Here is a 24,874-nt window from a genome sequence, read left to right as displayed (position 1 = left end):
CTGCCAAGAAAACTCCATGGACAAAGACAACCCTCCCTTACAGAACCACAATTCACAGTGTTGCCAAGGAAGAAGGAATGGCTTTAAAGCAGTTTGAGTAGTGTGGATCTAGCTTAGTGGTGGCAGCTTCTTTGGTACAAATCAAGTCCAAACTATGGGCTAGTGACCTTCTAGTGCATATTACTGAACATTTGCTGTCCACCACTCCTATTCTTGCCTTGATGTGGCTTTCCCTCTATTCTCCTGAGTAGGCAGCAGGGGAGCAGTACAAAAGCAGGTCAGAATGCACCCAATAAATTATACCATAACTAGTTCTGTGTTCCATTCTTCTGTCCAGAAGTACCACAAAATCCTATTGCATATACCATAGTTAACATCTTATGAAATAAGGTAGTTGTAGACTATGTAGTACCCTACAGATGTTTTGGACTGCAACTCCCATCATCCCCAGCCATTGGTCTTGCTGGCCAGGGATGATGGGTGTTGTAGACCATCTGTAAGGCACCATGCTGGCTATCCTTAGTATATGGTAGCAAATGGGACATACAGCTGAGTTAGATAACCCCTGCAGTTTCTTCAATCTCTTTGCTACTGCAGCAATTTCAGTACATGAAAAACAAGGAGTGATACATACATCAGCATGTGTTAATATTATGCCTCAAGCACTTACCAGTTGTGAAGTAACACCTTCAGTGAGTCATTTCACAGCAAAAAAACAGTCAGCATATACTAGCACAAATAAAGAGATCAATCTTAGGCCAGGGTTTCATAATACCTAATAATATCTGTATTTTTGTTTACTAGCAATGATGATCTGTTTCAGTAGCAGAAAGACTGTGTAGAAGGAATGATGTTCAAGACCAGACCTTGGTTTTCATTACGGCAATTTTCTTGCAGTTCTTTGTAGTTTCATCTGTATGCAGTAGGGGCGGGAAAACTTTGGCCCTCAAAGTTGGGGAGTTGGTGTTGTCAGATACCAACTCCCATCAGTCCAAGCAGAATGGCTAGTATTCAGGGAGTGTGGGGGTTAGCAGGGGGCTGGATCCCCTTGATGTTTGTCTGGGCATCATGTGTGACATCACAACATCATGCACGACGCCCAGATGCAATGCTGTTGAGCAAGCCAGGAACACAGTGGCTCCTCCTCCTCCTCCTGCTACAGAGGGAAAGCAGCCCACAGCTCGTGGTGGCGGAAGGAGGCAGAGGAGCTGCAGGTCATGGAAGATGAACTGCTATACAACTCCTGAAAGTTGTGTGTGACATCAGGCTCCCCCAATTGCTTTCCAGAGTCGGCATACCTGATGGTACAGCACGTGGTTTTGTGTGAAAAAGATTCCAGGTTCAGTTCCTGACATCTTAAAGTACAGCTGGGAATTGCAGCAGATTCCTATGTTCTTAAGACCCTGAGCAAGGGACTCTTGCAACTCAACCCAGCAAAATAATAAAAAGTATTCAAAGACTTAAAATAAAGCACTCATGAAGCTACCTTATATTGAATCAGCCCCACTGGTCCATCTAGCTCAGTATTGTCTACACCAGGCAGTGCTCCCCCCCCCAAAAAAAAAATGTTTAGGGGTACTCTCATTTTCCTACTCATATTGAAATACTGTCCCTCAATGAGGCCAAAGTTAGATTCACAAAATGTTTTGAGGTATATGTACCCCTGCATCACCCAGAAAAAAGTACTGGCATCCGGGTTTCCCCAACTTGGGTATCCAGCTGTTTTGGGACTACAACTCCCATCATCCATAGCTAATAGGGCCAGTGGTCAGAGATGGCCCAGGAATTGTAGTCCAAAAACAGCTGGAGACCCAAGTTGGGGAAACCCTGGTCTACACTAACTAAGACTTTCTGCATGCAATGTTCTACTACTGAGCTACTGTCTTTCCTCATAAACAAAATAGGGACAAAATAGAAAATACCAGGAAACAGATTGCAAACAGGAAAAGGTGGAGCATACAGGAAGGTTATGAAATGAGGAATATATCTTGCCGCATAGTTCAACACCTCTTCATGGGTGGTCCGAAACAGTAATAGATTATAGAATGTTTTTGTTTGGTCACGGCCAACACCTTTTCATACAAAATACAAAGACTTTTAAAACTAGTTGCTTTTTTTCTTTTTTAAAGGAAAGCCAGGGGCCTGATAAGATTCCTTAGCAAGACACATCTCCTTCACCTCTCCTACTCAAAGGCAGGATGCAAAGTAGGTAGGACAAAGCCATTAAAAATTGTATTTTTGAGAATTTGCATTTGGGATTCCAGCCCCACCCCCAAATTCAATATTTGCTGTAGAGCAGAGTGTGGTCCATGTCTATAAGTCAGAAATTCTATGGCATGTGTCTGTATGTATGTGTGCAGGATATCTAAAGTTACATCAAGGGATCAGTGCAGAACACCCAGGACCAAAGAATATTTTAAAATGAAATCTGAACGTTAAGGGAATAAAAAGAGGTGGAATATTCTGGAGGGAGCCAAGACTTTGTGACTATGGCTCAATAATAGCTCCACCTCCCTCCCCATAAATATGCATTTTAGGTAATCTGCTAGAGAGCCAAAGCCCACTTGTAGTAGGATATTTCATGCATATTTCATTTCTTCCATTACTCAACCACTATTTCAGCTAGGAAATATCTCAGATGTATTAGGGCTGAGGGAGTAAAGCACAGAACATCTTGTGCATTTGGTCAGGTGACCAATAACATCTATGCCGATGCTTAATAAAGGGGTTCCTGGAAAGTCCAACAAGCTTCCACCTGAGGAGTCTCTAATTAAATAGGGAGTGAGTGCCTCATTATTGGAAAGCAGGAGCAGTGATGCTAAGTGGGGCCAAACCAGTAACAGGAAAACTGTTTTTTTGAGTTGGGTATTGAATTCTGGAGCTTTACCAAACTCCAGAAGGTAAATGGGAAGAATTTAATGGGACGAAGCAGACAATTCAGAATATCCCCTTGGATGGGGAAAAATAATGTCTACACGAAAGACCAGAAACATCAGTTTTAAGAAATATAACCTCTGGAGTGACAATGCACTTTTCATGCCTATTCAGTGCCTTGGAGTCTTAGGCCTATTAGGCAGCCTGGAACATGCAATTTACCAAAGCACATTAACAAAATGCCAAATTAGTTACTCAAATCAGATTCCCCACACCCCATTTTAGCAATATGTCTTTTGTTCTGGTAGAAGAAGCTATCATATTTCAAAAGGTATTTATTAAACTTTTGAAGTGTACAGCCACTCCTTGATGTCGTTTACAGCAATTAAATTGTTGTTGTCCTTGTTGGAAGGAACATTTGAGGATATCTCAGTTATCTTTCTGAATACCTGAAAACTGCAGGAGGGGAGAGTCTTGACCACTATGAGAGCAGGATGTTGGATCTGACAGGCCATTGGCCTGATCCAGTAGGCCTGATCTCATGTTTATCTCTTAGTGAGTTCAGTGTCTAGGTTCTTTGCATTTTGAGAAACATCCCTCTCTCTTTTTATCCCTACTATGTCCTTAAAGCAGTGTCACTCTCAAAAAGTGATGTTATCCCCTTTTTTAAAAAAAGAGTAAAGATGATACAAAGATAATTCTTGGTGGTAGAAAAGGAAACCTCAAATGAAACATCAAATGGAAGGTCTGGACCTCATGGTTCTACCTAATGCACAAGCATTTTGTGCTATTCACTAAAAACATTTCCTTGTGGTGGACAAAGTGGATGAAATATTCCAATGACCTCATGTTATACTGGTGTGTGGATTTGCTGCCTGACTCATTCAGTGTATCTTTACTAGTGTTCCTACACACTCCATCCTGGAAGTCAGTAGTAAACAGTAAAATGAATGGAGGATATGGTAGAGCATGCTTTATTTCTCCACTATCCAAAGGATCCCTATCATGAAAACAATGTCTAATGCCAGGGTTGCTTACTGGACCTCTTTTAAGAGTAATACCACCTTAGAGATCTTCCTGAAGTGGAACTCTTTAAGTGACTTAACAGTGCAATCCTAGACATGCCCACTTCCAAGGTAATGGGTACTGAACTGCAGACTTAATTAAGACATCTGATATACACTTGCCCATGGCCTTTAGCTCCATTATCATCAGACATCCCACTTCATCCTACAACCCCACCCTTTCTCACTTGCTGCTCCTTAGGCTTTGAGCTATTTTCCAGAAAACCTATATGATGCAAACTCCTCCACTTCCTTCGTATCTCTCCTCAAAGATCTCCCACCTTGTATGTAAAACTTTTAGCATAACTTCTCAGTTCCCATAACCTCAAACTTTCCATAAATGGTGGGAAGAATATACTCTAAATATGTATAAGTCTGTGCAATTGAAATAACTGCATACTTTCCCACATTATTTACCCCTATCTCCATTTCCATCCTCTTCCTCTATTCCTCCCCTATAAGCTCCTCAGAGGCAGGGACATGTTCTCTTATATTTTGTAAAGCACCATCCACACCAATGGTATCATCAATATTATCCTTCTGCAACCTTATCAGGAGCATCACAGTGCTGCCATGTTTACTGAAATATTGTATTGCACTTCAGTGCTACTGTTCACAAGTTGTTGTTTCCTGGAGCTCAGATTTCAGTATAGGTTACCTGGGGTGTCACCACTCCCCAAGTGCTAAACAAATAATGGAGACAGGTATGGAGCTGAGGGTGGATGAGCATGGAGAAAAGACAGCTGGGCATGGTAGGTTCAGGTGTGGTCTCTCAGTTGCATTTACTTCTTCCTGGCAACCTCAGCAATTGGCCCCAGCAGGATGGATGCTAGAAATGAAGGCAAAGATGTGTGCCAAGATCTGCTGAACTTGTTGGTCAACATTCTCGACCAGGACACAACCTACCTGCCACAGACAGCTATATAAGTGAGGTGACTCTCGTTGCTGATGGCTGGATATCTTTCAGTGGCTTCCTATCACTTATGTGTCCACTTTCTGGAAAGCTACAGATTCTTCCTGACTGGCTCTTTGGTTTTTGGCACTAGCAAAACCCACCATGTTGGAGTGGCAAGTGATCAAAAGACAAGGCCTTGTGGCGACCAGGGAAGCTCGTCTACTCATGCTTCTGTTAGCACTGATGGGTAAGAAAAACCACCATATTTTTACCTACCTCCAACAGCTAAACGAATTGGACTAAACAACAACCAAAAACAACAGTGAGTTTTAGAATCCTAGAAGGATGAGAAGACTCTTTGGTTTTGCTCCTAGCTCTAGGACAGAAGTGGTATTGCTTTGGTAGTGCAATGGGAAAGGGATAGGGGCTATGGACACAGATCTAGAAGAATGAAGTCCAAGAAGGATGTCTGAGTCTCAGCAATAGCCCACTTTTCAAACTTTGAATTCAAGGTTGTTAGCATTGTTTTGTCCTGTTATTCTCTAATAACCTTATAACAAATCCATTTACTGCCTTGAATTAGCAGCCTTTTAGATATGCATACAGAGGAAGGAAGAGGTGCCCATAGCTCAGTGCATGTTTGCCATATTAAAGGTACTCTGTTTCAATCCATGGCACATCTTGTTAAATGTCCTCAGGTAGCAGGGACAGGAATAAACCAACAGACACAGAAAGTTACCACATATCGCATCAGACTACTTGTCCATTTAGCCCAATATTTTCTACTCTAACAGCAGCTCTCTAGGGTCATAAGCAGAGGTCTTTCCTATCATCCTCTACCTGATCTTTTTAAAATAGAGATGCCAGGTATTGCACTTGGGACCCTCTTCTTGCAAACAATGTCCTCTGTCATTGAGTTGTGGTCTGCCACTAAACTGTGATTGCAAAGACCGCCAATCAGAAAAAACAATGCTGGGCTACATGGATCAATTGACTGACCCAACTGAAGCTTTTCTTTTTCATATGTATTAGCCTATATCTGGACTACTTTCCCCTTTAGACATTCATTCTTTATTGCAGCTGGCACAACTGTGAAGCTGCTCCAGCAGCAGTAAGTGCAATGGTGCTGTGGAGGCGATGAGGGCAGAGTCGCAGTGGGGCTGTCAGTGATGCAATGGCAGAGGCATGGAGGAGATGGGGCAGATCTGCCACCTGAGGAAAATTGTTCCACCTTACCTCAGTGATACCTGCACTGAAGAAGTGGTGTGGGGAAGTCCGAGACTTTATTCAAAGGAGTAGAGAAAGCCATAGCTCAGTGGCAGAGCCCAAGCTTTGTCTGCAGAAGCACACCCCCCCCCCCCAGTTCCTTCCCTGGCACCTCCAGTTAAAAGGATCAGGTAGCAGAGGATGAGAGAGACTTTCAGTTAAGATGCTGGAAAGTAATTCTGGAGTAAGTTTTTTGGGGTAGATGGACCCACTTTCTGACTCAATATAAGAGCAGGTCTAAATGTTGTCTTGGGATGTGTAGAGTTCTCACATGTCTTTGCTCATTTGCAATGTGTAGCATCTGTAAGGAGCATGTTGAAGCTCCTGTTTCTTATCTACTGGACCACATCTCAGGCCCATCTAATCCAGCATGCTGTTCTCACAGTGGCTAACTGCAAGCTTGCAAGCAGGACTTGAGTACAACAGCATCTCCTGTGGTTTTCTAGCAACTGGCATTCAAAAGCATTACTGCCTCTGTCAGTTGAGGCAGAGCAAAGCCACCAAGAATCCCATTACAGTTTGGAGTGTTTTCGTGCTCATTTGGGAAGTGTACAACAGTTAAGTTCACATGGACCATGGTTTTGGAAGGAAGCTATTGGTCTGGTGCCGCAACAGCATCCTCTAGAGTCCATCTAGCCCTCTTTTTCAACCACCACAGAGGGGGCAGATAATTCAGTGGCATTGCAGAGATGTATGTAAACTGCTCCTCTGGCTGAATGCTTTTAGGGACCTTAGAAACATAGAATGCTGGCAACTTGTAAATTCCTAGACACAGTACTCCAGGTGTAGTCTGACCAAGGCAGAACAGAGCAGTACTATTACTTCCCTTGATTGGGATCTTATACTTCTCTTGATGCAGCCTAGAATAACATTAGCTATTTTAGTTTCTGCATCATACTGTTAACTCATGTTAAGCTTGTGGTCTACTTCGACCCCTAGATCTTTCTCCTATAAATGAGCACATGCAAATCTGTGTTTACAACAATGCCCCTGTTATAGGATCTACCATCTACCAACCTGTCTGAAATTATTTATTCCCATGCTCCAGCCAGCTGTATTGCTGCACCTATTTTTTTAATCAAACACACACAAACATATGCAAATACAAAGATGCCTTAAGCATAACACCTTTTTTTCTATAGAGCAATTGTGAAAATTTATGTAGGCTTAATCAATGAATTAATTCATTGACTATAGACCGCACAATTAATCACCCAAGTTTTCTGTAATGAGTTAGCAGCCTTCACCAAAGCATCTGGGACACTTATGTAAAGCTAATCTCTGATGATATTGAATGAACGTGCCAGAGGTTTAGCTGCCAGCCCAGATTTACCACAGAATTTCCATGAAATTCCTCTGCTCAGGACTGGGAAACAGAACTGGAATTCTTCCAGCAGGTCTTGCATGCACTAGGTTTACTATATTAAAAACACATCCCTTTGAAACCAATACTATACAAATAGTGTCGCCAGCACATGAGGACTATAGCTCAGTGGCAAAGCACAAGTTTTTCAAGCAAAAAGCACTAAATTCAATCCCTGCCTATACTCTGGTTCTTTCTGCATTTACTCTTTATAGTGGTATAGATGCTGTTTCTTCTTCTTTTTCTTCAATTTTTGGCATGCTGCCAAACGACATAGAATAATAGAATTGCAGAGTTGGAAGGGACCTGATGGTCATCTAGTCCAACCTCCTGCAATGCAGGACGAATCCTGCACACAGCTGCCCCTGGTTGGGCACTGACCTATTGTACCCATCATTATTCAACTAGTTTTCCAAATTAATGTACTCAAGGAAACGCTTCTACCACCCCCCAAAAATCTGACATTTGTGAACAAACCAGAATGGATCCTGAATATTTTCATTAGTTGGGCATGTCTAAAAGTATCATTCTGGTCTCTTTGTGGAGGGTAGGGGTTGATGGGCATGGTTTTGGAGATGCCACTTCCCTTTCTCTGGTGTGAACTGTCAATCTGAGAGCTTAGTTCAGAGGACGGACATGGCAGACAGAGACAATGGTACTGAAGCAAAGTACTGCTCATGACAGCAATCATTAGCTGCAGGCAAAGCCTCATCACATTCACCAGGTTCACCATAGCTCAGGCAGACACATAGCTCCTCTTCTAATCCCACAAGATTAGAATTATTGAGTACATAAAAATAAAATAAAAACACAAAGGGTTATACCTGTGCACATACTCATAATCCCAATATTTCCTGGCTGGAGGAACATGGAGATGTCAAGAGGTATCACTACAGCCACTGAATTTTTCTCAGTTTGGGCAGAACCTGCCATTACTGTGGAAAGGAGAACCCAGAACTCATAACAACAGTGACATGTGACCAAAAGGGCAGATGAGCAGCTACAAGTTTTTATTATTTAAAATGTCTGATCTAACAGCAACTATACTGCTATAAATGTTATGTACAGAAACACCCTAGAAAGGGCCAAGAAAAATCCCAGTCTGGCATCTTCGCAAGCTGCTGCCAGTCTGTGTAAACAGTACTGAATGAGCTAGATGGCCCGACTCAGTCAGTACAAGGCAATTTCCTTCGGAGGTATGTCTTGATTGTTTGTAACAGCCTTTACCCCAACTGTAGTATATAATCCAGTGTGGGGGTTGCTTCTAAACATCAGCACCAGTTCTGAATGTTCCCCGTGAACATTGTATACAAATTTCAACCAGCTGTGTCTTGAAATCCACATTACCTCATCCTTAGAAATCTCAACCAGATGGCTCCAATTTTGAAATCACAGTAAAGAGAATTTGTCTTTCTGCCTGAGGGAAGAGTTATGCCAAGCATTTATTAGTTTGCTTTTACTCCAGTTCTCCACAGACCTCTCATGAGTGGACTCACAAATCCTACCAACATCTATTTTCAGCCACAAATAACTTTCCCTTGTGTCTCCATCAGGAGAATATATATCTCAGTAAACCTCCCTACCTCCCTGGATTGTTCTAACATTTGCTTGATGGTCTATTAATTTTACAAGTTCTTGTGTCCTTCATTGGCATCAGGTCAGCCAGTGTTCCCTCTAATCGGTTTCTTAACACTCCTCCAGGACATATTTTCAGAAACATTCCATCTTCCCCTTACAGACATTAAATCATTCTGCCTCCCTTTATGTCTTATTATGGCTTTGCTTGGTTTTTTTGCTGACTGCCTCCAAGTTCTCTTTTTCCCCTCCTGCTTCACCCTTTGATCTCTGTTGATTATTCCTGTGTGGTTGTGGTTTTGTAGAGATTCTAATCAGCGATCTTATAGTTGCCTTACCTGCTTTGTGCTGCCTTATAGCTTAACTGCAGCTGGTTGTTATTATAAGTAAAGCACTTAGACATTCTCCTATCCTTTCAAATGTAGAGAAACTTAATTTTTATCCAGTTCCCACTCTTTTTCCATAGTTCTTCTTCAGCTCAACTTTTTTCTTTTTGGTTCTCCCATCAACCTTGCAAAGTAGATTAAGTTCACAGATTTCCAGAGCCCAAGGTTACACTGTGAACTTCATGCCTGAGCAAAGATATGAACCTGGATCTACCTTACATTCTAACCACTACTGCTCCCATCTTCTGGGATAGGTGAACCAATGTTGTGAAACTGGGCCTAGTTGGGTCTAGATCTTTGGCCTGGCCTACACATACAGCAGAATGAGGTGGTAGAATAGATGACACTACTTCACACCGCAGGTGAGGGCTCCATTTTATTTAACACTGCTCCTTGTCACAACCCCCTGTAAGTTGAAAATTCATGCACTGAGGTCAAAGATTCTACTCTATCCCTCTTCCTGCTGAGCTTGGCTTCATTTTTAACACAGGGAAATATTAAAAAATGTGATTCCCACCCACCTGTAGTCTGAAGTGCTACACCCCATTCTACCACCTCAGCCCTCGGCACTTGACCACTTGATTCCCATCTCATCTGCTGCTTGAGCAGGCCCAGCCACCTCATTCTGTGGCTCATTCTGCTGCTTGGTATTGCTGGGGTTAACCCTTTTCCTTTACATCACTGCAAATCAGTTGCCATTTCCCCTGGAGGTTTTCAAGTCAATGGCTGAATCTTGTAGCATGTGAGGCAATCGGAAAACATCTCTGAACATGTCTGATGTGCCTCTGAATAACTGCAGCATACCCTCCAGATCAAAATAAGGATACACTTGTTAATAGTGGCAGAGAAAACCCAGCCAGATGGGCAGGGTATAACATTATTATTATTATTATTATTATTATTATTATTATTATTATTCCTCCTCCTCCAATTTTCTCATACCAAGTTAGGGGGCATGGGAATTACCATTATATCAGATGAAACCATTGCTCCATCTCAGTATTGTCTATGGCAGCAGCATTGCCCTTCTTTTTTTTACTGGCAGCCTCATACCCAGCATTGCTTGGTGCAGGCCCACAATCTAAAGTTTAGTAAGGGTGGTGGAGAGATGAAACCATTATAAACCATCCATGCTTGGAAGTTCTAAGAAACCAAAAAAATTACTGCAGTTTTCAGATCAATGGTTAAAATCAATGCCATTTTGAAAGGTCCTCACCACTCTTTCATTCAAAATGGTGTCCAGTTGTGGCCAAACATGTATGAAAATCTGCTCCTTGATCTCAAGAACCAGTATACAAATTTTGCCTACTATATCTTATGACTTATAATGAGCAATCAACTTTCCAAAATATAAAGTAGATTTTAACTTATCCCACCATAATTTCAATTGATTTCATTTCAAACAAGTCCATTTTTGGCCATACCCACATTTCCTCACCCACTTTCACCTTTGACCCAGTCTGCTGCTGGAATGCTGACCTGAAAGGGTTGGCTACGTTTGAATCATTAAATGTTCCCTGCTTTAGGTCTACACTGCCTGCCAGTAGCTCTCTTAAGTTTTCAGATGAAGACTTTCCCGACCCTACTTGGAGATCCAACAATGTGAACAAGGCTCTTTTGCATGCAAAGCATGCATTCTAATCTACCAGTGACTTGTGGTGCCAAGCATCAATGCCAATGCTTCCTCATCCATTATTACACTGTTGCTCAAGTCTCTCTTCTACCTCTTGTATGCTGCTTCTCGGCCTTTTGGCTAAGATAAAGTGTAGTATCTTGTATGCTGCATTCATTTATTCTGCAGCTGCTTGAAATCCACTGATTGAAAACCAAGGCATGTTTGTTCCTTGGCTTAATAATGCATGGTTATGCTCACCCAATTTTTCTGAGTAGAGAGAAGTTCTAGACCCAGTGCATAAGGCAGCTCCTAGGGCTGGCTTATCTACCTCAATACAGTTGTGAGACTTAACAAGCTCTCTCTGCCTCTGACTTCAGAGGAACTCAAGACCTGAGGGAAAATTTGTGGCTCAGTTTTTGTTGTTTCTCCTCCTTTTTAAAGCCAGACACTGAAGAGACCTGTCAGGAGTAAGAATGGATCAGTGGTATAAAATAGTATGGAAAACAGCTTTATCAGAAAAACTAACTAATAAACTGAAACTGACATGGAGACAAATAGAAGAAGATGCCTTCACCCCGGTATAGTTCATCTTTATCACATACACACCCCAAGAAAACAACAACAACAATCCGCCAACAGCATATGAATCAATCTGGCTAACATGATTCAAAAATACACACACACCCCGCTCACACACAAAAACCAAATCTCACTACAGCCAACCAAAGACAACCAACCACACCCTAAGCCACCCCAACCTCTCTCACCAGCAAGGAAATACAGCAAGCGAATAGTAAGAGAACCCATACAAGTAACGCTGACACAAAACCCCACACATACACTAAGTAGAAGAATAGAAGAATAACCACCTGACCCCACCCCACTTACCGTCCCCCCCTTTCCTAACCTAACACTGTATGTCACACTAATGTCTCACAACAAATGAAACTGATCTGCAGAAAACACAACTTGAAAAAAGAGACAACACATGCATTTTTGTAAACTAAGAAACCTTTAATAAAACTATATTTTAAAAAAGAAAAAAATACTAACAAGCAGAGAGATACCATCTTAACGATCCTGCACCAGACATGTGTCTGCAAGGAAGAGCCATTAATGGAGATGAAAGAGACATCATAATAGTTTCTTTAGTTGATTTTGATGATGTTATAATTGGGTTTCAGGGTGTTGCCAGGTAGGTGGGGGAAAGTAAATTACGGCTTTGCTAAATTAGTGTTTGAGAGAGAGGTTACTTTGGGAGCACAGGTTCTTGACTGGAACGGAAATTGTGATGCCACAGTACAGAAGGAGAGGCTGGTATGATCAAGATGGACAAGGTAGCATAGATGTCCCAGACAGTGAGGAATTATGAAGCATACCAGTCTATTGTTTCCCGATTGCAACTGGAGACATGGATGTATGTGGGCTGTTGGGATGAAGATATGGGCTAGACTTGCAGTCGGCTTAGCTGCCCCACCTCAAGCCCAGCTAGAGCCAACAATCCACATACAACCACCCTGTTGACCTGCCCCATAATCCTTTATAATTGCTGCCCACCTCCCAGTTAAAGGCCAAACAGAATACGTGTCTGTGTGCTGTAATTTCTGAGAAAGAAAAGAGAAGGGATTTTCCAGTCCCACCCAGGAGACAGGAATATGTATACAACAGGAGAAACTTTTCATTGGGAATTTCAGCTGAATGAGCTCCTTGTTTTGGTTTGATTCTGGTAGAACCAGTTTTTGTTGATGTCTACCATTTTACTAAGATCATTAAAAAAGAATTAATCCCATCCTCTAAAATGTTTGCACTCCCTCCCAATTCTGATTCATCTGCAAATTTGATACATTAATGCAACCTGCTCATTTGTCAGGACTGATGTCAGGACATCGAAAGAACAAAAACATACCTAGAGAGCTTTTATTTGGCACATTCACTGGGAAAGGGAATGATGATGACTACTGATGGTCCATAGAGTTGTACACATTGTTGTGTTGGCATTGGGACGTCCTGGAGGGAATGTATGTTGTCTTTTTCAAGGATGCTTCCTGTCTCAAGAGCATTGGCTTGGAATAAAGTAGAGCTGCTGTTTGGAGATACAGTGCAGCTATGCCAATGAGTCTTAGATCCAGTGAATCTCATCGGATTTCTTGGCACCCTCTCACTGCTGTCTTGTCATGTTGCAGGTCTGCAAGAAGTTCAGGCTACCAGTGGTGAGTGTACATTTTCTGCATTTCTCTTCCTTCTGTTTCAAATGTATTGATGCATGCCACCCCAATCTCTGAATGGTTTGAGATACCAGGGGTTGAAGGCTGTTACACAAGGTTTGTGTTTCCTCTCCAAATTCAGCTTTTTCATTTGAAAATATTTGGCTCAGCAATTACTTTGTCCAGTAATTGCCCAGCTGTGTATTGGAGCATATATGTGAGGCATGGAATAAGTAATTTAAATATTTTTTTGCATGTCGTGAGCCCAGATTGTTCATCCACAGAGAAGTCTTCTAAGGAGCTGTTTTGCTAGCACTGAGTAATTTTTCTCTCGTTTCTGCCTTGGGGCAAGTGAAGCACAGATTACCTTTTGATGCAGAGACACTGCAGGGGTGCCAACTAGAATAAATATGGGAGGCAGATAAGCCCTGCCCTGCCCTGCACATGATGCGGTGCATGCACATGATTTGAATGGCAATTGAAATCAACTTTGGCGACCCCAGCCCCTCAAATATTTTATTGGGGTGCTGAAGGGAACTTGGCCCCTAGGAGTTGGCTCCTATGAGAGACGGAATTTCCCCGCCTTCATGAGATTCTGCCCATTGCACCTATATAAGAGTCACTGCTGTTGGCCTGCTTTTTTCTCACCAGGGATAATGATGAAGATGGCCATATGATTTCGTGAATGTGCTGCTAAGGTTGAGTCAAACCTGTCTCCACTATATTATCAGTTAGAATCCATATGATCTCAGTGTCTCCTCTAACCCCATGGCAGTTTGAATGAATCTTTGTCCTTTCTTGCAGCCTGTGGGCGGCCTCATGTCAGCCTCAACCGGATTGTGAAGGGACAGGACACAGTGCCAGGGGAGTTCCCCTGGCAGATCAGCTTACAGCTGAACAAAAGGCATGTGTGTGGAGGGTCCCTCATCTCCGACGAGTGGGTGATAACCGCAGCACACTGTTTCTATCAGTGAGTATACAGGGTGGGATGGCAAACCTGGGTTACTGATGCCTTTGGATCCCGCATCCCAGAATACTTGATCTGGCAGAGTTGCCATATTTCAAAAAGTGAAAATCTGGACACAAAGGTTGTTGAGCATTTGGGGGGGGGGGGTTTGCAAATCAGAAACCAACATTGCTGACACGGGTTGCAATATGTCTGGATTTTTTCATACATTTAGCTGATTTCTGATAGGACACTGCTTCTGACTACAGTATTCCGGGTATATCTGGGAAATTCCGGATGTATGGCAATCTGGCCTTTGGAGAAGGAAAGGACAGGCAAAGGAGTTACTACAAGTTGCTCTGGCTTGCTTTTCTCCCACCCATCCCCCACTCCACCCACAGGGTCAACTATCAAACTCACACTTTCTGAAACAAGATGCAAACTGACACAGAGCAATCATTCAAAATGTGCACTGATCCAAATTTTGCAGTACAGTTCTCCAACAAAATTTACTCCGAAATCCAGCCCCGAATACCATTCATTTGTCTAGCCCCACTCTTTCTGTCATGTTTCCAGGTTCAGGGATCTCTCCCAGTACCAGGTCCTCCTAGGGGCCAACCAGCTATCCAATCCTGGCCCCCAGTCATGCTGCTTGGGAGTGAAGAAGGTCATTGTAAACCCAACTTACGCAGGACAGACCAGCAGCGGGGACATCGCTCTTGTGCAGTTGACCAGGAAGGTCCACTATTCGGAATTTATCCTACCCATTTGCCTGCCTGATGCTTCTGTGAAGTTTCCTCCAGGCAAAGTTTGCTGGGTCACCGGCTGGGGCAACCTGCGTCATTCAGGTTTGTGTGTGTGTGTGTGTGTGTGTGTGAGAGAGAGAGAGAGAGAGAGGAGGAGGAGGAGGAGACAGGGGCAGGATAAGGGGCCGGAACTTGTGTGGAGAAAAAAGATATAGTAATAACTTCACAATAGAAAGCAGGGTACCCAGTAAAATTGCTTTATATTAAATTAAAATCTAAAATTGAATATGAATACCCTATACCAAGGAAAGCAAGCATGGGAGGGGGGGGTGTGGTGATGTCACCCCCCCCTCGGGGATGACATCCAGAGCAGACTGCACCCCTCGCACCCCCTTCCTCCGCCAGTGACAGTAGGAGGGAGAAAGAAAAGGAGGAGTGGCTAAGAGAAGCTGTTTGGTATAGTGATTTGAGTGTTGTACTAGGGCCTGACATATTCGAGTTCAAATCCCCACTCAGCCACAAAACATACTGGGTGACAGTGGGACAATCACTCTCTCCCAGTCTAACCCAGTGGCGAAGCTGCATGCTCCGCTACTGGGGATGGACAGCAGGCAGGGGTGTGGCTGGCACCCCCAGGGGTGTGGCACGCATTCTGGGGGCATGGTGCCCGGCACACAGGGGTGTGGCGTGTGTCCGGGGGGGGGGGCGCCGTGATGGCATCCTACTGGAATAGTGGTCCCAGGGGTGGTCCGCTCCCTCCGCATTCCTGTTCCTCCGCCAGTGTCTAACCAACTACATAAGGTTGTTAGTGAGGATAAAATGAGTAAGGGGGGGAACCATGTACACAACACTAGGCTATTTGGAGGGAGGGAGAATATTAATGTGATAAATAAATAAAGTGAATAGATTGGTAAATATGAGAAATGATGGGATGGAGAGGCTCAATGCATGTCACTGTATGTATGTGGGGACCCACACTCCCTCCCCAAAAGTGCATTTAAGGGGGAGAAAGTGCTTCAGTGGTGTATGTTGTTGTCATTGCAGTCGACCTTCCATCCCCACAAACCCTGCAGAAGTTGCAGGTGCCCATTATTGACTCCAAGACATGCAGTGCCCTCTACCGCACCAACATAGCTGATGGCCCGATCCCACGGGTAATCAAGGATGATATGATCTGTGCTGGCTTTGCAGAGGGCAGGAAAGATGCATGCAAGGTGAGAGTGCTTATCTGTTCATTCACTTCTAAAAATGTGTAAATACTCCTCCTGATCCTCTATTATTGATTGGCAACTTCTGCTGCTAGCACAGATGGATATTTGTGTGTATGTCTTAGGAGAGTTGAAAGTAGTTTGAAGGCCAAACTAGATATGGCAGGAAGGCGGGATTGCATTTAATGTTGTTTTTTTTTTAAAAAAAACAAAACAAATAAAAACTACAGAGGGGAGGAATCACAGAATGCAGGAGTGATTAGCTCTCCCTTCCCACTGTGGTTTCAATTAAAATTCAATGGCCCCCATAGCTGCTGTTAACTACAAGAATAGCTGCAAGAATACAGATGGTGTTTCAGTTTTGGTTCTGTTAATTTTTCATTTCCCCAACTCAATTCTCTACTCCTTCAGCTTCCAGCATCAGACAAAATGCACCCTGGCCTATTGTTCTTCTTCCTAGGATGAAGTAGTATCAAACCAGGTCAGGGGTGGGGTGTAGAAATGCTTATTCTCCCCCCCCCCAAGCATTTTTTATTTCTCATTATGACATCTTCTTATCTTACTCTTTGAGATGCCGATGAAGCCAGCCAAGGCAAAGCAACTGGTTCGAGCAGTTCTCCAGGTTTTTTATTTCAGATTCTAACCTCACAGACACAGGATCAGAGGCCTGGAAGGGACCCCACGGATATAATTCAGATTGACCAGTCCCCCTCCCCCTCAAAAAAATATAACAACTGTCATGGCATTCTAAATTTCAATCACATCAGTGGGCATGGAGTGACACAACAGCAGATGTCAATGGAAATGTTGCAACTTTTTATTTGCATGTGTGCTTCTGTTCCCCTAAGATTGCCTCATGAAAACGGGGGGTGGGGTGGGGTAAATAACTGTATGCTGGAACACTGCCTCAAGTTTCATCACATGCTGTGAACCACACAAACACCACCAAACTCCTGCACTTTTCAGGGTTTACACAGTTGCAAGCATTTTTGTTCTGGAACCAATTAATATAGGAATAAGTACGGAACTCCTGCTAGCTTTCATGTGCTTTTTATGTCATGTGAAAAAGCACATAAAATGCAGAAATCATTGGGTAAGAAAACATTGGGGACACAAAATAAATTGCTGTCTAAATGCAGTCTTAGTTCATTCTGCAGTGCTCTGGGGCAGCAAAAAATAGAATGGAAATAAACCAGAACATTTGTGGTATAAAAAGTTATGGGATTTCAGCTGAAAGTCAAGGGATATGCACTCACTGGAAATGGTAGGTGACTGTTCCAAATCTTCTGCACGCACAAACAGTACTGAGAGTAGGATTGTGTGTGACAGCCCCAACAGCATCATGGGTGCAAATCATCATGAATGTGCATTAAAAAGAACATCTAGGGGGCCCTCAATGTTCAAAACTGAACTCACCACTTTATAGCTCCTAAAATACACCTGCTGTTAAAATTAATAGAGGACCTTGCTGGTGATAGCAAGTGTGCCATTCATTGTCCCTATTATTCATTTCTGTTTCTTTGTTTCACAGGGTGATTCTGGAGGCCCCATGGTATGCCCAGTTGGCCAGTCATGGGTCTTGGCTGGCATTGTGAGCTGGGGTGAAGGATGTGCCATTGAGAACCGCCCTGGTGTGTATAGTCGGCTCACATACTACCAAAAGTGGATTCACAGCCATATCCCAGGCATCCAATTTGTCAAAGACCAAAATAGCCATGGACTACGCGAATGGCGTGACATACATTACTGGAGGTCAGACACCAGTGGGCAAAAGCATCCCGGAGTCCACTTACCTTCCCACGCCTCTTCTCTCAGTGCCAACCTTCTGATGTTCTTGCTGTGTCTACTGATTCTCGTATAACCAAAAGACAGCAGGGAATGCGTTTCCTAACAAGCAAGATTATGAAACAGAAGGATGCCATCAGGCTTCTCACTGACCTTTCTGAGGTGTGGCCTTTATTCCCCAGTAAAGCATCCCCATTAGCTGTACCAAACAAGCCGGCTTTCATTATGTCCTTTTTCAAAGGGGGTGGGGTGGGGGGGAGATCATTCTTTTTATTTATTGTTGGAATTTTTTTATTAGAATTACTGCTTTCTCTGATGTGAGAGACATTTCAAGAACTTCTAGGCAAGACAAGCAAACCATTTAAAACAAACATTGTTCTTCAAATGCAAAGGATGATTATTAAGTTGGGTAGAAATTAGGGCTTTATTTTTATATTTGTGCATGGTCAATGAGGATTTTTGCTGGCAGTTTCTTACTTACCAGTACAAAATATGGTGAATATTTCCTTAACCTGTCAACTTCCTGTATGTAAAATATGTTTTCATATTCTGGAGTTATCAAAAGTTTCTATCTGCTTTACACACACACACACACACACACACACACACACACACACTAACTGCATTTCATCCTAGTTTAACATTTTCAAATGTGACTCTGAACACTGGATTTAAATTCTGGAAATACTAAAGGTTTTTTCTCCATTTTGAACCTGTATTTCAGCTGGGCATATTTGACAAGTCTTAAGCCAGATGTTGAAAGAATCAGGGTTCTGTGTTTCTTTCTTTGTTTGTTTGTTTGTGTGGTGGGTGGAGAATCATATTTAATTAGTGGAACTTGGTTTGTTTGTTTTTTGCAATCTTCTTTTTCACGCCATGTTGTGATTTAAATTATTTCTCCAGTAGTACTGAGAGGTGTATTTGTATGGGTGTGTGTTGATTGTCTAGTTCAGTGTACACAGAGATTTCAGGGGGTGGGGGCCTAAAACAATCAGGCGCTGACAGGCCCTGGAATTAATCTTTATAAATGTCTCATTTTCTCCCCAATCACTCTGCTCCACAAGTATGTTATGCTATATTGCATGGGCCATATTAGTTGGTTCCTTAATTGCACTGAAGGGAATCTCACTATGCATGCTGGAGTCACTGAATGTGTGACAAAGAACCTCTTGATTGGGCTGTGTGACTCTCTATGATACATAGTCATGGGGAAAAGAACATGCACCCTCTTTGAATTCTGTGGTTTTACATATGAAGACATAATAACAATCATCTGTTCCTTAGCAGGTCTTAAAGTTAGGTAAATGCAACCTCAGATGAAGAACAACACATGACAAATTACATTGTGTCATGATTTATTTAAGAGGGATAAAGCCAAAATGGAAAAGTCATGTGTGAAAAATGACATTCTCTTAGACTGTTAGATATTGTGTTATTTTCAAGACAATAAACAAATGACCAACTCTAGCAATGTATTTCACTTCATAAAGTATTAGATAAGTGTGTCCAAAACTTCTGACACCTACTAGTGCAACAGTCCAAGCCCTTAACCTTCACGGCAGTGGATTTTACTTTGCGTCTCTATTATGTGTACAGATAGTGCCAAGCAGAAAACTTCCATTTCACAGTTGTTCCCCTAAGCACAAATTCCATAGAGGAAAAAGGACATGGATTCCATTGCCAGAGATTTTGGGTTATGTCCTTGGGTAGCACAACAGCTCTATTTAGCTGTAAAAAATATTATGCCTTTGAATTGTTACAGGAAGCAGTTAGCGTGCATGCATGTTCAAGAAATAGATGAATTATAAAGTTGGGAACTGGATTTAAATCAACCCTGTTTCTGGGTGAATTAAATTATAATTCAGATGTATGACATAAGTTGCCTTGATTTAAAAGGATCCATCCTGAAAAAGGACACATAGCCAAGGATTTGTGTAGAAATTGGTCAGGCTGACAGGAATTGGGGTTTGAGCCCACTAAGATCAAGGAGGAATCTACATACATATAAAAAATACTGTGAAAGTGCTTTTTTTAAAAACAACAACACGTTTTGAAAAATATATTAAATTTCCCATAGCTTACCATCACCATCTAGTGTCACATTTGTATACTGCACTTTACAACACACTTAAAATGTTTTATCTGCAGCTGTATAGCTGAGTCCCTAGAAGACTACAAGCTCCCTACCCTGCTGTGTGAGTAATGATTGAATGCTTCAGTCACAACTGCTGCAGAGGTAAGGTACACTTAGGGCAGGCATAGGCAAACTCGGCCCTCCAGATGTTTTGGGACCACAACTCCAATCATCCTTGACCACTGGTCCTGTTAGCTAGGGATGATGGGAATTGTAGTCCCAAAACATCTGAGGGCTGAGTTTGCCTATGCCTAGCTTAGGGGTTGTGTAAGTAAACTGCTAAGAGTTTCCTTTTTAATGGTTGCTTGTACAGTGGAAGGAAAGCCAGCTCATCCTAGCTATTTTAAAGGCATTTGCAATATCCCCTCCCCTCTAAAGGCAAATCTGGGTGAAGAGGACCCGCTGGTTTGCTAGGAACAGATACCAGAAATCAGGTATTTTCCTCAGTAACAATGATGAGGACTTTGTTACATATGTAGTCATAAAACACTGGGTGTGCCTGAGACTATCAACATCACAACATCTATGGGCTTGTTAATATCTGCTGATTGAATCTTGTTAACTTCAGTGGATTGATCCATGCATGATATCTCTATGTTTCAACATATGTCACTTCACTTTATCTTTTCAATCTCCCCCTTGCAGAAGAGTTTCTTCCCACCACAGCCCCAATCCATGTGTACATCTTGCACCCAACCTATTCACTTTATCTATCAGGCAAAGTTGTTTCTTGCCTATAAAACCTCATGTCAGAATTACTGTGTTCAGCCGTGCCAAGGATTTAAACTAGCACTATTACACTCCCACCAGTTGCAAAGGATTGACACTTATTACTTCCACCAAATGTGATACCACCATCAGATACTACCAAATGTGATGTATTACTGTGTGTGATGCACGCAAACATTGCTCCCCTGCTCACTAATCCTCTTTTCACTGCCTTTCCCAGCATTTCTTCTACACAGGGGTCAGCAAACTTTTTCAGCAGGGGGCCGGTCCACTGTCCCTCAGACTTTGTGGGGGGCCAGACTATATATTTTTTTTGGGCGGGGAATGAACGAATTCCTATGCCCCACAAATAACCCAGAGGTGCATTTTAAATAAAAGGACACATTCTACTCATGTAAAAAACACGCTGATTTCTGGACCATCAGTGGGCCGGATTTAGAAGGTGGTTGGGCTGGATTTGGCCCCCGGGCCTTAGTTTGCCTACCCATGTTCTACAACATGACAATACCCTGCCTCATTTCCTATCTCAAAGATCACATTGTGTTCTTTTTCTCTCTCAGCTTCTGAACCCACCCAAGGATCACAACATCCCCCCTACCACCAGCCAAGCTTTCTCTCATCCACAACTTGTCCCCCAGAAAGGACAACACTATTATCTCTTCTCCCTCTTCCAAGTAGTTTCAGTCTCTCTCTCTCTCTCTCTTTCTCTCTCTCTCTCTCACACACACGTATGACTAAAAGCCTCCTACAGTGTCAAAGAGGAAGGAGAGCCCATCTGGCAGTGCTTCCCTTCCTATGCTCCTCCTCCATCAAAGGTGACCCAAAGGTGACCCAAGGAGTGTGGTGGAGTCTCCTTCTTTGGAGGTCTTTAAGCAGAGGCTTGACAACCATATGTCAGGAGTGCTCTGATGGTGTTTCCTGCTTGGCAGGGGGTTGGACTCGATGGCCCTTGTGGTCTCTTCCAACTCTATGATTCTATGATTCTATGATTTGAACTCTGTGATGGATTCCTGTAAGTGCCAGCTGTCAAGTCCTAGCTCAATCCACATGATTCTTGTGCCTTCTAGTGGCTCAGACTGTCATCACAGCATGATGACAGGCCAGTGTGTGTATATATTTACACCCCCACCCCCCACCCCTATTACCCCACCCCTTCCATTCTTACACAATTTACTTATTTGTTCAATCTTCCCCATCCCTTGCCATCATGTATTTAAATTGCCAGTCAACAACAAACCTCATTTCACCCATTAGAAGCAGTGGTACAAAACAGTGCAGCCACTATTTTAAAGTGTGTGTGGGGGGGGGGAGTAAGTTGCATTTTATTATTGAATAACAAATAATAAGAACAGATGGTCTTGCTGGCTTGAATGGTTATTATGTAATTGAACTTGGCTACTGTTGCTTCAAATCAGAATGTTTACTAGGTTGTTACTTTACAAAGGCAGCCCTGAGAATTTCAGCTTCTCCCCCTATTTAAACCTATAGGAATGCAGCCTCAACTGCAAAAAGAATATTATTTACTGGTGTAACAATTGCATTTGCATGGACAGGCAGAGTCCCCCCAACCCCAGCCGACCCGGGTGGAATAATGACTCAAAACACTGTGTTATGGGATTAAAATTGGCCACAACTTTATTAAAACTTCAGGTGTAGTGAGACCTTGGCTTAGGCATTGGCCGTTTGTACCTCCCAGTCCCTGGCCTGGGATCTGGGGAACATCAGGGTTATCCAGAATGTGTGGGGATTGGGCTGGCTCTGGAGAACATCTGTTCAAGCAAGCAGAGAGCCCACCCCCACCCCCATTTCGCCACCGTCGCAGGGGAGGGCAATGACCACCTATTGGCATATAGCCAATGCCTCCCCTCAAACAACCCCTTTAATGGGGAACCCTGGGATCACTGCCGCAAAGGGGGCGTGGGTCACCGCTTCACCCCCTCCCCTAATTAGGGAAGATAGACTAAAGGATTCCGCCCAAGGCCTGAAACCACCAAAGTTGTGACATTTTGCTACGGGAAAGGCAAAACCCGCCAATGCAGGAAAATTCCTTTCTGGCCCTTTAACAGCGACCATGATGTAGCAGCACCTGTGTACCTGTGGAGAAGAGGTTAACCTGCAAAAGAAGACTTAACTGAGGGAGGAGAGGGTGGGAGAAGCTCTGGAGCCAACTGACGCTTTGTAGGTAAGATTCACCTTCTGTTGTGTGGGCAGGACGGTCCCTCCCCCTACCTGGCTGATCCCCTGGCAATGCCTTCCCAGGCGAGATTGGGCGATTGGCTGAGGTAGGCGGAAACCTCCAGGTATCCAGCCTGGGGAGGGCGAAGCCAGCCCATACTGCTGGGAGCTGCATAGGTCCAGGGGGGCTGCACGTGACCACACAAAAGGCACCCCCCTTTTGATGTGGGGAGCAGTCATTGCAGTGACAGCAGCCAATTTGTGATAGTCCCATGGTTTTATATATTTACTCTAAGGTGGGATCACAACGTTTTAAAGAAACAAATGCCATAAATGAATGGAAAACGTGGATATCCAAAGGTGGAGACCCATTCATTGGGCCACCTTCCAATCTTTGGCTTCACTTTGAAAGGGATGCCTTATGAATCCTAATTGAAAACAATGCTTTGGGGCAGCAACAAAAAGATTACAGTGAATCTCCTACCAAGAGAAGCCATCTGATTTTCCTGGAACATGCAGAGGCTGAGTGTCTTTCTTCTTGCTTCTCTCTCACACACTTTGTTTTTCCAACTCTCCAGTTCTGTCTGAGAGCTAATTGGAAACAGAGAAGGGGTTTCAGCTTCCTATGGCCCTCAGCCAACACCCCAATGTGGCCTCAGGTGAATTGTTGGTGGGAACAGAAAGGATGTGGAGGGCAACCCAGGCTCATCTGGCTTTGACATGCATATGAAAAAGGATGCTGGGGGACATGCTGGCTGGTTGGGATCCAGCCCTGGGTGAACCTGAAAGACCCAGCCAGCTGCTGCTGAAGCAAAAGTCGTATAATTAAAAGCAGAGGAGAAAGTTGCATTCTCTTTGGACAGTGCCAAAAAAACCTCTGGCTCCAACTCCCAGATTCCCACCCCATCCCTGCCTGGGAGCTGGTATAGATAGGATAGTGTCCTTTTCAAGCTCAGCTTATTTCCCTTCATTCATCCCACTGATGTGTCCAGTCACCAGATTAGTGCCCACACAGCATCTCCTGATTCTCATGTTCTGGAGAAGTAGATCTCAGTGTCACCGGCGTCCTGATGGCAATTTGCCCCAAACTCCTAATGACCATTCACAGCAGCTTCATAAAGATATTAAATAGCATTGGGGATAAAATAGTGCCCTGCTTAGTGTTTGGTTGGCTTTGGAGTGAGACTTCTTTCACTTGCCTTCTGGACTTCATCTTCACAGCCTGAAGATCCCCCCCCCCCCATACCAAGAAGCCATTTGGGCTTCCACAACACTGAACTGAGTGCTCAGGCAGCCATTGTGTCAAACCCCCATTCTTGCATTAAGAAGCCTATATACATCTGAAATCTATAGGTCTATAAAATCTATAGCAACATCAGAAGAAGAAGAAATACAACATGGCTGTGGCCAAGCAGATGATGTTGAGGAGGGCATCAGCAATAGTGTGCAGAAGGCTCCCTCCCTTAGTCAGTTCTCCCTCAGTTCTGCTTGGCTCCCTGGCTTCTCTCTTTTACCACTGAACATCAAGTTCCTTCAGAGGTCTTTGTTCCCAGGCTCTTTACTTTCTAACCACTAAAGCTCTCTCACCAAACCCAGGAAAGTTGGCTCCTATAATTCCAACACTCCACTGGATTCCACAGACCGCTGGATCCCACAGGCTGTTGGAGAAGAGTCCTGTTCGCCAATAATTCTACTCTCTCCATCAAAGTTTGAAGTTAGCCCTCCCTTATTGCACGCGCACACACAAAACTTCTTGCACGTGCGTGTAAAGGGTGAATAATGAAAACTTGTCTGTGCCAAGAGCCCTGGACAGCGTCTAAGCTCTTGGCTTGTTTAGTCTCTCTCTCCCGCTCTCCCCTAACTTTCATTTCCTGTCTTGCAGTTATTTTATAACCCCCCCCTCCACACA

At 43.4% G+C, this 24,874-nt stretch overlaps 1 protein-coding gene across 1 annotated transcript; it reads left to right on the top strand.

Annotated features, from left to right (window-relative positions):
- The first annotated feature begins 4,917 nt into the window (after window positions 1-4,917).
- LOC307200112 (serine protease 27-like) lies at window positions 4,918-19,381 on the top strand. Its single transcript, XM_079948489.1, has 6 exons — window positions 4,918-5,080; window positions 13,222-13,248; window positions 14,047-14,212; window positions 14,765-15,036; window positions 15,979-16,148; window positions 17,674-19,381. The coding sequence occupies exons 1-6, from the start codon at window positions 4,996-4,998 to the stop codon at window positions 18,001-18,003; spliced, it is 1,050 nt and encodes a 349-aa protein (XP_079804615.1). The 5' UTR covers window positions 4,918-4,995; the 3' UTR covers window positions 18,004-19,381.
- Window positions 19,382-24,874: the final 5,493 nt, after the last annotated feature.

Source organism: Podarcis cretensis (genome assembly GCF_951804945.1).
Source record: "Podarcis cretensis genome assembly, chromosome: 13".
Classification (NCBI taxonomy): domain Eukaryota; kingdom Metazoa; phylum Chordata; class Lepidosauria; order Squamata; family Lacertidae; genus Podarcis; species Podarcis cretensis.
The sequence above is the reverse complement of the archived record's forward strand: the minus strand, read 5'-3'. Positions and strand labels throughout refer to the sequence as shown.

Bases quoted from the DNA above. Each gene is read 5' to 3' on its own strand.
- LOC307200112 (XM_079948489.1), top strand. From the start codon at position 4,996: ATGTTGGAGTGGCAAGTGATCAAAAGACAAGGCCTTGTGGCGACCAGG. The intron at 13,249-14,046 runs GTGAGTGTACAT...CCTTTCTTGCAG, and splicing joins AGAAGTTCAGGCTACCAGTG to CCTGTGGGCGGCCTCATGTC. The intron at 16,149-17,673 runs GTGAGAGTGCTT...TTTGTTTCACAG, and splicing joins GCAGGAAAGATGCATGCAAG to GGTGATTCTGGAGGCCCCAT.